This window comes from Ziziphus jujuba, chromosome 3 (genome assembly GCF_031755915.1).
Source record: "Ziziphus jujuba cultivar Dongzao chromosome 3, ASM3175591v1".
NCBI lineage: Eukaryota > Viridiplantae > Streptophyta > Magnoliopsida > Rosales > Rhamnaceae > Ziziphus > Ziziphus jujuba.
The window spans coordinates 16,111,629-16,122,868 of record NC_083381.1 but is presented as its reverse complement, the minus strand read 5'-3'; the positions used below and the strand labels follow the sequence as shown (position 1 = coordinate 16,122,868).

The window sequence follows — 11,240 nt, the reverse complement described above, 5'->3', positions numbered from 1 at the left end:
CTAAAGTTAAGCAACGTATGCCTCCAAAATAGAAATAAATTTCATAAAAGAATTTCAGAGCAAGTTATACACCACAATTTACTTTCTGAGGTAGAACTACTCTCCAATGAAACTCTTCGAGAATTTTACTCAAAACTGGAAACAGAAAGGATTATACCCCGAGGAGAAAATTTCAGGTGCCCAATTAAAATCATTTGCACCCATGTAAGAATACAAACTATCCATTTACATAACTGTTTAAATCAGAAGCTCTCAATTCAAATCAGAAATCTATAAAATCTGCAGATTGAATAGTTCTTATAAGCTCCTTCAAATTAGCAAGAACATGACGTGGTCCTAGACTCTTAACACCAATGAAATTCAAAAGCTGCTCTAAATCCTACAAACAGAACAGAAAAAACATGTCAAAGGCACTGGAATATACCGACAGTCTATAGTATTTTCAATGACAGGTATATTCAATGCACCCATTTGAACTTCAAGAAGAGTATATGATAAAACTTTAAGTAGAATCTCAAAAAAGAATTCTCAAACTCTAAACCAACAAAATAAATGGAAAGAAATTTCCATCTTCCAAAAAGGACGAGAAATTTTAGTCATCCAAGTCCAAGAACTGACCTCTGAAAGTAATCATCTGAAGCAAAAACAAATATTCCACATTCAATTTTCACAGATACTACAGCATAATACGAAAGCAAGCTTGGATTACATGAGATGCCAAATTGCCAACTCATGGAAACATCAAGGGGAAAGAAGAAAACAGAATTTCATGTATGTCTATTGTCTTTTTTTTTCTTTTTTTTTTTTCCCTGTGTGATATTAGCATAAACTTATTCATCGTTTCCTATCAACTTCTTCTCTTTTCTTTTCTTTTCTTTTTTTTTTTTTTCTGTGTGATATTTGCATAAACTTATCATGATATCCTAGCCTATCATCTAACAGGTCTTAAATTCAAATCCAGCAGTGTAAGACCCAATTGTTCTCCCCGTCAATATTAAGGCTCAAGTTTATCCCTTTGTTGGACAAACCCAACACATGTTGACCCTTGTTATCAAGGTCAAAACTGATAAATAATAATAATAATAATAACAACAACAACAATAATAATAATAAAGAAAGCGTAAAACAACACCCTAATATAACTACAATAAAAGACTAGTTTTCTTACGAGCGTCACCTGACCATGAAATTTATATAGCATAAAAATGACAATGCAAAACGAAAGCGCACCTTGTTCAATAAGAATACCGCATAAGATGCTTTTGTTGTGTCCTGCCCATCTAAATACAAAGGGAATTCCACATGTTTCAAATTTGTGGAAAGAGCTGTACTCGATGACGAATCAGAGAATGTAGTTTCTACTGATGGTGCATAGTCAATTATACATGAGCGGGAACCACCCAAGCGCAAAGGGTAACGCAATGGAACTTTCAAATAGGAAGCTATCAGGGAAACAGCCTGCAAACATATTATGATTAAAAAGACAGCTGGATAAAATAACACAAACTAGCGACCTAAATTACAGTGGCAAGAAAAAACACAATAACCCATACATACTTTCTTTAATGATAAATAAAATGAATCATATTTTAATTAAAAACTGAGGCATAAAGGAAATTTGTATGGAGATGCATCATTATCTGAAGAATAATGTAATCCAAGTAAATCCTATTTCTACGAATGTAATCGTCCATAGTATTCCAGCAGAGAGAGAGAGAGAGAGAGTGAGAGAACACACATGAGCAACATATCCCAGTGCAGTTGCAGACCTCTGAACCTCCTTCTTGTCAGTGAAAAAACTCATGATTTTAGAAGGAGGCATGGTCAATTGCAGACCTAAAATTGTCAGTGATGCTTGATTCACAGGTTTAGATCTGGCAGAATTCCCTGGTAAAAACATTTTAAGAAGAAAAACGGAAAATAAGAATTTGAGTCCTAAAATCATGGCAAGTACATTATGAAGGCTAAGAGAGAAGCAAAAAAGCTGAAAAAGATAATAGTAAAGCAGACACCCCATATAAAAAAGCATAAAGAGAAACAGAGGATATCCACTCAAATTAAACAAATAAAGGGTGAATAGCTATATATATATATATATATATATGATATCACAAAATGATATTGGACATACTGAGAAAAATAAAAGGCATACAAAGGTTCATTATCAACCTTTATAAACCTTTCAGCTGTTTAATGCTTACAAAGTCTTAACCATACCATGTTCCAACAGCCAAGGTTTTCTAGTGCACATTGTTATTCAACAAAGATCTATAAATATATAAATATATACATACCATTCTACATTCAACATACACGACTCACAAATTCTTTGTGAATAAAAACCAATAGATGAGAGTGGGTGAGTAAGCTTGGCTACATAGTTTCAGTCCAAGGTTGTTAAATCATGAAGCAAAAACATGTATCATTTTGTAATATTAAAGAATAGTGTATTGTAACGTATCATGTATAGTAAAGTTCACTTAAATTTTAAATTTTAGTTGTTTAATTATATATATTACCATCAGGATATCCTGATGGAATTTGGTGCGGACGCCATGGTACGGCAACATGTTACAGGAGGGACTACATCCTCCAACATGTTGCAGGAGGATGGCATCCGCACCAAAGTCCATCAGGATATCCTGACGGTGGATGGACCAATATGTATATATATATATATATATATATTTATGGTATTTTGTATTTTTTATATTGTATTTAACATATATTGGTATAACTTATAATATCTTACATGTATTTAATCATCTAAATGATATATAATATATTTGTTTTCCTAATTATATGATATTATATTATCTATTTATTTTAACTCTTTTACTTTTGCTTCCTTATATAAGCATTTATTTGGCTTTTAAAGCTATTAAAAACGTTTCTTATTCAGAAAGTCGAGGGCCCATTTCTATTTCTTGTAGATACTTGGTTTTACACATTGCCACCTTCATTCTTCTTTATTTTACTGCAGGGAATTCAGTCATCTTTCTCTATTTTTGTTCAGTGCTCGCCCATCCTCTCTTTCTACCTCTTTCATTGCCATATCTGCTGTCAAAGGCTATGGGATTTCTGGATTTTCTCTTCAAACTTTCAATATTCAGCCATTCATGGATGTATCAATAGATGGGACAACACACTGTATCGGACAGTTAACAACCATTGTATCAGACAATACAACTAATTGCCAATTCAACCATGCAAGTTGAATCCATTTCGCTGTTTTCTGATTCGTATCATACAGTAAGAACTGCGATATGTACGTTTTCAATAACTATAATTCAGTCAATTAATTAGTACAGATTTTGACCAATTATGTTGGAAATTTTCTAAAATGGATTATTACAATCCTTCTTAATTAATAGTTATAAGGTTTGAACCAAGTAAGTTTCATGCTAATATTTTAGCTCGATTAAGGTCCTTATCTTTTTGGTATTTCAAACATAACGCAAATATTCATAAAAGATGGAGGTTGCCATTAAGCATGCCAAAACAAGGGGCAAGGGAATGTAAAGAGGGTTAACAAAAGAGAAGTTCCAATAAACATGATAACTGCCTACTAATGAATGGGGACGACTACCATCTAAAAGCACTGCTATGAACGCATCTGGAGAGGATGGAACTATCGGAATTAGTTGAAATGCAAGGTTTTAATCTTTTATATAGGCTACACATTTTTTTTCCCCCCTTTTTTCTGTTTTTTTTTCCCCCTTCCTAAAAGGAGCCTGATAAATTTGACACTGCATCACTTACTTTTCTAAGATAACACAAGTATAAGACGATAAGCACATAATGTAAGACAATTAGCGTAGCATATACCTGATCTACTACTGCTAGGAAATGATTCAAGTTCCCGATCTTGTGTAGGTCCTGAAGAGATCTTTACAGGATAAAGCAATGAAACTTGAGATACCATATACTGTTGCCTCGTTCTCAGCTTCTTCTGCAAATTCTTTAGACGGATATATCCTTTGTCTCCACCGAGTAACGCATGCAACTCCTGTTACAAAAGCATCATCAAACCTCCCAGTCACAAGAAAATAAAAAATCTTACCAACCATTTGTCCAAAGAGCACGCAGATACGATAATTCAAACTTTGTTAAGCACGTATCTCATGAAAGAATTTCATTTTTGAAATACATAAAGAGAAATACAACAATTTAAAAGAAAATATTCATATAAAAGATATGAAATGACCAAAAAAAAAAAAAAGAAAGAAATCCCTCATATGAGATATGTTAAATTAAAACAAAACATAAATCAGGCTACAAAAGATGAAGATTTGCAATTTCATAGTCACCAAATGTAACTTTATAAAAGCATGGGAGTAAAGGAACAAAAGTATGAGCAGATTAAGGCATTACTAATACTGCAAGGCTCTATAATAAGAATGGCTGCAAAAACAGGTCTCAAATACCAAAATAAATTTTATAATAATATAAGCAACATTGAAGCATATCTATTTCTAGAAAATATGAACTTTGTCCATATTACAGTGTGAAAAAACCTAATCCCTTATGGAACCAGAAAGTCAGTGCTTAGCGGTTTTGTAGAGTTATTTTGCTCCTGTACTGTATCAATTCGGGCATCATAGCTTTTCTCTTTCTCATGTCATTAATTATCACAAATGAAATCCTAAAACTGGTAGTGCACATACTCCTGTAGGCTAACTTTGTCAAAATAACTCATCCCAAGCCCAATTTGAACTGTAAGCCCAGGACCAACTATTATAGCCCTTAAATTCTTAATGTAATTCTTCATAACCACAACCCACCACATAATTAACCACATGCAATAAGTATCCAAATACCAATCAATGACAGAAGTGTTAGTACATTTAAATACTAATGCAACTCCAGAAGCAACATAATCTAAAACTCAAAAAATACACCTCTGTTCAAATCAAAACGAAAATCCAACCAACATTCGGTAACTAGAGAAGTATAAACCAAATTACCAGCAAATGCTTCCTTGTAACAGAAAGAGCTGTACCAGCAACCAATAGTGACCTAACTTCACCATTTAGCTGCTCCTCTTGTCTCTTAGCATCCTCCGCTGCAAGCTTACAATCAATTGACATGTCTCCCATCAACATTTTTCTAGCCTCCAATTTCCCACGCATCTCTTCAAGCTCATTTGATCTATTTAGTGATTCAGCTTCAACCTGCCCATCATGTTGCCACCCGCTAATCCGCGGGCTAATCAATTAAGGCCCAATAAAACCAGAAATGAAACCTCAGAGACTAAATGCAGATATCAGCATATAAATTCATAAAATTCATATCTACAATGCATGAATTAACAGTTAAGGCCCCATAGAAAAAACATATATAATGTTTCATCCATTCATTTAGGTAGAAAGCTAGAAATACTTAGTAAATTATGTCGCTTCAGTTACTATTTATATTTATTAGAATAACAATTACATTTTCCAAATACAAAGCAGTAAACAGCGAAGAGAAGAAAAAGAAAATGCAAATTAATTGCTTAAACCATTACAAGTGGGTAATTCAATCTGCTCTCCTTTCTCTTAGTTTTTTTTTTTTTAGTTTTTTCCTGAAATCAACTTACTTTAGTGGCTCAATTTTATTACCTAATATATATGTTTGATTGGATTATATGCTGATCTCTTTAAATTTATTTTGCACCATTACTTAGATTCTCTCAGAAACCAAACACAAATAAATTTCCATAGACAAAAGGAATCAAGTTATCAATTTCTTAATTAAAAATTCAACCCTTATACCACTTTCTCTGAAACAACAGAGAACTGGGAAAAGGAACGAACTAATCAATTCCAAACAACCAATTTATCCGACAGTTTTTTCTTCCATTTCAATTTCCTAAACCTACATTTTTTCAGCAAGAAGGCACGGGAATATATTCAATCACATCAGAAGCTAGAAAAGAAAAATTCCACAAAATTCACTAAAACCCTACCTGAATAAGAGGTTCGAGCTTCTGCTGAAGACTCTGTTTCTTCTCCTTAGCTTCGGTGAGGGCAGAAGAAAGACTCCACAACCTTGCAAGTTCTTGCTCGAATTCTTCCCACTCGATCACCTTCACATTTTCTTCTTGATCGATTTCCTTCTTCGGCTCTGACGAATTGCTTCCGTTTCGTTCCATTCAGAATCAGATATGAGTTTGAGTTGTTGTTGTTCGAATCCAAGAATTGGCCAAGGCTTGGCTTCATCATCCCTAGACTAACCAGCTCGAGTACAAGATCATGGAACCATTTTTTTTTTTTTTTTTTTTTTTGGGGTCTCGCTTTTCTTTGGAATTTTCTCGGGAAAATTTTCTATTCTCTCGGAAAAGTTTTGGGTTTGGGATTTCCGGAGAGGAAATCAAAAGATTGTTTTATTAGGTAGGCAAAATACGCTATGGATGAGAAACTATCGAATACGTTCATGTGTATTAGAATGGAAATTGAGTTGGTACATGTGGCCAATAACTTAACGCCATGTGTACCATTAAATCCCTGATAAGTCCATTTTATCCCCGAATTATAAATTTTTATTTTATTTTATTTTTTATAAATTCTGAATTAGAATTTGATATTGAATAATATTTTTTCTATTTTAAATATTTTCAAGTAATTCTTATTCCATATATACATATATATATATATATATATATATATATTTGGAAAATTTTAGTTCTTCTGGACATTCGGTTTATATATATATATATATATATATATATATTATGTGATTTTGGGACAGGCATATCAATATGAATTTTCAACTTTTTTATTTTGGGAATGGAAATGAATTTGCTGACCATTTATTTTTTAATTTACCCGAAATAATAGCAACTACTTTTTGGTAAATTTCAATAACAAATACCATAATATACAATTTTATTTTATTGAGATAAAACAAACATATTTCACGAGTGTAAATGGTAAACTTTTTTATATTTTTTATCCATGAACCAAAGAAAAATTATGACCATGCAATTATGAATTATATTTTAAATCATGATAGTTAAAAATTAACTTAAAATGTTATAGCAAATGATGATAAAAATACAAAAAATAAAATATAATTGTCATATCAAATGCTTAGAATTTTCAAATCCTAAATTTTATTGCCCCCAACAGTGGACCAAAGATATAACTAGAGCTTGGAGACCAAAAGCAGCCCAAAAAACACCCACCAAACTAACATGTCCCCTGCTTTTCATTCACTAGAGAAATCGAGCAAGAGTATAATTCTGTTTTCCAACTCAACCAAAAGAACAATTTGCTAAAGCCACGTTGTAAAAAATTAAGCAATTACGTGTAATTGATCTCCAAAGAAATTGCAATATGCACTAAGAAAGGAACCTAGAAACAAAAAAAAAATAAAAAGGAAAAATTGAGTGAGCAGGTAAACAAGATTTGGGAAATTTAAAATTTTATACCATTAATTAATAAAAAAAAAAAGGTAAAAACCTCAGAAAGAAATTGTCAACATCCTTCTTTTCAAAGGTGTGCAACCGACTCAACAAATCGTCACCACCGCCTGTCAAGCACCCAATTCTGAGTGCGACGACCAGACAGCGATGACAGAGAACAAGATATAATAAGACTATAAGCAAAACTGACTACATAGTTCAAAACCACACGACTAACATAAGCTAGGTCTTTATGACAGAAAAATAAGTTTTTCAAGATTGCATCAATGGATAATGCAAACAGCAATATTCACTTCTTCTTGGCAGCAGACTTGGTAACCTTAGCACCAGTAGGATCCTTCTTCTCAACACTCTTGATAACTCCAACAGCAACCGTCTGGCGCATGTCACGAACAGCAAACCGACCTAGTGGTGGGTACTCAGAGAAAGTCTCAACAACCATAGGCTTGGTGGGAACCATCTTAACAAAGCCAGCATCACCATTCTTCAAAAACTTAGGCTCCTTCTCAAGCTCCTTACCAGACCTCCTATCAACCTTGGTCAAGATTTCAGCAAACTTGACAGCAATGTGGGAGGTGTGGCAGTCAAGCACTGGGGCATATCCATTACCAATCTGACCAGGGTGGTTCATGATAATGACCTGGGATGTGAAGTTGGCTGCCTCCTTGGCAGGATCATCCTTAGAATTGGATGCAACATAACCACGCTTAAGATCCTTCACAGCAACATTCTTAACGTTGAACCCAACATTGTCACCAGGCAAGGCCTCTTGAAGAGCTTCATGATGCATTTCAACAGACTTAACTTCAGTGGTGAGTCCACTTGGGGCAAAGGTCACAACCATACCAGGCTTGAGGATACCAGTCTCCACACGACCAACTGGGACAGTTCCAATACCACCAATCTTGTAAACATCCTGAAGTGGGAGACGAAGTGGCTTGTCTGAGGGCCTCTTTGGCTCATTAATCTGGTCAAGTGCTTCAAGGAGGGTTGGACCCTTGTACCAGTCAAGGTTGGTAGACCTCTCAATCATGTTGTCACCCTCAAAACCAGAGATCGGAACAAATGAGATCTTCTCAGGGTTGTAGCCAACCTTCTTCAAGTATGAAGAAACTTCCTTCACAATTTCATCATACCTAGCCTTCGAGTACTTGGGGGTTGTGGCATCCATCTGCAACAACCAAAAATTTAATAAGACAAATCACATAAATAAAACACATACAGGAAGTCAACCTCACACAATATGAAAGTTACTAATATCAGTCACCAACTAAAAAAAGAAAAAGAAACATGCAACAAAAGATAATGCTGAATAAAAGACAGAACCACGCAACACAAACAAAATGAAAGAACAATCTGAAGGCAAGGAAAATTTACGTCTAAAAAACAATTGGAGACAATTGAGGAATTAACATGCAATCTGTAAAAGGTAAAAATACAAAACCACTAAAAATGTTATCATACCTGCTAAAAAATATAACACAACATCCACCAAGAATATATAGGAGAGAGAGGGAATTGAACCCTCACTAGTTCATTCGTTAGAACTATACCACTTGGTGATCTCTCCATTGGATAATTCAAACACATTCCAATAAAGTGGACACACTTCATAGATTAGGACATTAAAAATGTCCATAAATGCCAACAGTGGTCAACACAGCAATCACTATGAAGCGGACCCTTTATCAGACATAATCAAAAACCTATGCAGATTACATTCAATAGATATCCTCAAATATAATCAGATATAATAAAAAACTATGCAAGTTACACACAAACATAAATGAGAGATAGTGAACTCACCTTGTTGCAGCAGCAGATCATCTGCTTGACACCAAGAGTGAAAGCGAGCAATGCATGCTCACGGGTCTGACCATCCTTGGAAATACCAGCTTCAAAACCACCAGTGGTGGAGTCAATGATGAGAACAGCACAGTCAGCCTGTGATGTTCCAGTAATCATGTTCTTAATAAAGTCACGATGTCCAGGAGCATCAATGACAGTGCAGTAGTACTTGGTGGTCTCAAACTTCCACAAGGCAATATCAATGGTAATACCACGTTCACGCTCAGCCTTGAGCTTGTCAAGCACCCAGGCATACTTGAATGACCTCTTGTTCATCTCAGCAGCTTCCTTCTCGAACCTCTCAATAACACGCTTGTCAATACCCCCAAGCTTGTAGATGAGATGACCAGTAGTGGTCGACTTACCGGAGTCGACATGGCCAATGACCACAATGTTAATGTGAACCTTCACCTTACCCATAATGAATTTGAACTGCGATAGAATACACGGAACTTCTCTGTCAGATTTAAGTAATTTAAACGCTAAAAGTCATAGTACAAGTACAAATTCATAAAAGAAAATAAAATGGTCAAACAGATCGTTAACAAATAGAACATGATTGTTACCATTTTCTCCTCACATTTAAAAAAGGAAGGGGGGGAGAAAAAAAAAGGCAAACGTTTTATGGCTTTGAAAATTTTCATTAAAAATTTCATCAGTCAAACAGAAATCAAGCAACATATGAGAATACCATTTCTAAAAAAAAGGGTAATATACATAAAATACGACCCACTGGAAAAACAAGAAATAACGTGTTTTTAATTCAAGAAAAACGAATTCCTAAAGCAGAACACATCAAAAGAACAGATCAATTTTAAAGCACGGTAAGCTATCTTACGGTAGCGACAAGCAAACAAATAGATTTAACAGTTACAAAGCTTAACAACTCTAGAAAAGAAAGCCAGTTTCAAAATCCAAATCTAGAAAAGAAAATCCAGTTTCAAAAATCCGTAATATTACACAGAAATCAGAGCAAGTGGCATATCTAGCTTATCGATTAAAAAACAGAACAAATTTCAATAAACAAATCAGGATTAGAAACAAGTCTAAAACCAAAAAAAAAAAAATTCAAAACTAGAAACTGAATCACATTCTCAGAAAACCGTAACATCTCACAGAAATTAAAACAAAGAAAACAAAAAACCAATAAAAGCATAAGAATTTTGATGAAGAAACAAAAGCAAAAGCCCAAAAGCCAAATCTCATATACCTTGGCAAAGAATTAGCAGTGGCTGCGCAGAGAGAGAGGAATTGCTTAGAGACCCTCGAGCAGCTCTATGAATTACAAGTAGGGTTCCATAGAATGCTGCGTCCCTTATTTATAGCTCAGCTACTCCATGAAAAGGATCTAGGGTTTCTTTGGAGGCGGAGTATTTTGCTACTGTGTCGCTTTACTTTTTTGTCCCTAGATTGTTTCCAAATTTACGATCTTACCTTTTATTGCTTTTCTTTCTTGCTCCCCAAGATTTAAGTCAACGTTCGTATAGCAGATTCGGAAATTTGGATTGGTGATTTGTATTTTTCAAAATTCCAAATAATCAATTATTATGTTTGGAAAGTGTCTCTGATATCTGTTTTGCATTTTGTTATTTAAAAATAATAATAAACAAATATTTTTATACCATTAAATTAAATTAAAAAATTTGTACCATTCAATTATTATGCGAATATGTTGTGGTGTCATAAATTGTAAAGTTATGTAATTATTATCTTCTCAATTATACATCTGTACAGATTAAATTTTATTAATATGGATCTCTATTTTTAAAATATATATATATATAGAGGTTATTATTATTTTAAAAAATAATTTCTTAAAACACAGTGACAGTATTTTTCTTTTTTTTCTTTTTTTCCTTCTCAATTCTAAATTAAAACTAATGAGAAGGAAATTACAAATTGCGAATACACTGTGTAATTTAAAAACATATCATGCTAGGAAGAAAAAAATTAACTTTCAAATAAAAAAATTCGGAAATGAATA

General features: G+C 33.7%; 2 protein-coding genes across 6 annotated transcripts; both read right to left on the bottom strand.

Moving 5' to 3' along the window:
• Positions 1-18: 18 nt before the first annotated feature.
• Positions 19-6,349, bottom strand: LOC107422505 (vacuolar protein sorting 38). Of its 4 annotated transcripts, none has more exons than XM_016031962.4 (6): positions 5,951-6,348; positions 4,968-5,174; positions 3,829-4,009; positions 1,739-1,887; positions 1,231-1,458; positions 19-379 (listed from the first exon to the last, which is right to left on the bottom strand). In XM_016031962.4, exons 1-6 carry the CDS (start codon positions 6,134-6,136, stop codon positions 263-265), a joined length of 1,068 nt encoding a protein of 355 aa, XP_015887448.1. In that variant the 5' UTR covers positions 6,137-6,348; the 3' UTR covers positions 19-262. The 4 variants fall into 4 exon arrangements, with proteins under 4 accessions (XP_015887448.1, XP_015887451.1, XP_015887450.1 ...); XM_016031965.4 differs by having other exon boundaries at positions 4,968-5,208; positions 5,951-6,092; XM_016031964.4 differs by having other exon boundaries at positions 4,968-5,196; positions 5,951-6,092.
• Positions 6,350-7,390: 1,041 nt separating this feature from the next.
• LOC107422504 (elongation factor 1-alpha-like) lies at positions 7,391-10,628 on the bottom strand. 2 transcript variants are annotated; one of them, XM_016031960.4, is made up of 3 exons: positions 10,467-10,628; positions 9,215-9,688; positions 7,391-8,579 (listed from the first exon to the last, which is right to left on the bottom strand). In XM_016031960.4, the coding sequence occupies exons 2-3, from the start codon at positions 9,674-9,676 to the stop codon at positions 7,698-7,700; spliced, it is 1,344 nt and encodes a 447-aa protein (XP_015887446.3). In that variant the 5' UTR covers positions 9,677-9,688; positions 10,467-10,628; the 3' UTR covers positions 7,391-7,697. The 2 variants fall into 2 exon arrangements, with proteins under 2 accessions (XP_015887446.3, NP_001310804.1); NM_001323875.1 differs by lacking the exon at positions 10,467-10,628 and having other exon boundaries at positions 7,698-8,579; positions 9,215-9,676.
• Positions 10,629-11,240: the final 612 nt, after the last annotated feature.

What these genes read in the sequence shown, in the direction of transcription:
- LOC107422505 (XM_016031962.4), bottom strand. Translation starts at nt 6,136, where the DNA reads ATGGAACGAAACGGAAGCAATTCGTCAGAGCCGAAGAAGGAAATCGAT. An exon ending in TCCTAGCAGTAGTAGATCAG is followed by an intron (nt 1,888 to 3,828) that starts GTATATGCTACG and finishes TGTTTTTACCAG; the next exon opens with GGAATTCTGCCAGATCTAAA. An exon ending in CACTGGGATATGTTGCTCAT is followed by an intron (nt 1,459 to 1,738) that starts GTGTGTTCTCTC and finishes ATATGTTTGCAG; the next exon opens with GCTGTTTCCCTGATAGCTTC.
- LOC107422504 (XM_016031960.4), bottom strand. Translation starts at nt 9,676, where the DNA reads ATGGGTAAGGTGAAGGTTCACATTAACATTGTGGTCATTGGCCATGTC. An exon ending in TGATCTGCTGCTGCAACAAG is followed by an intron (nt 8,580 to 9,214) that starts GTGAGTTCACTA and finishes TGGTTGTTGCAG; the next exon opens with ATGGATGCCACAACCCCCAA.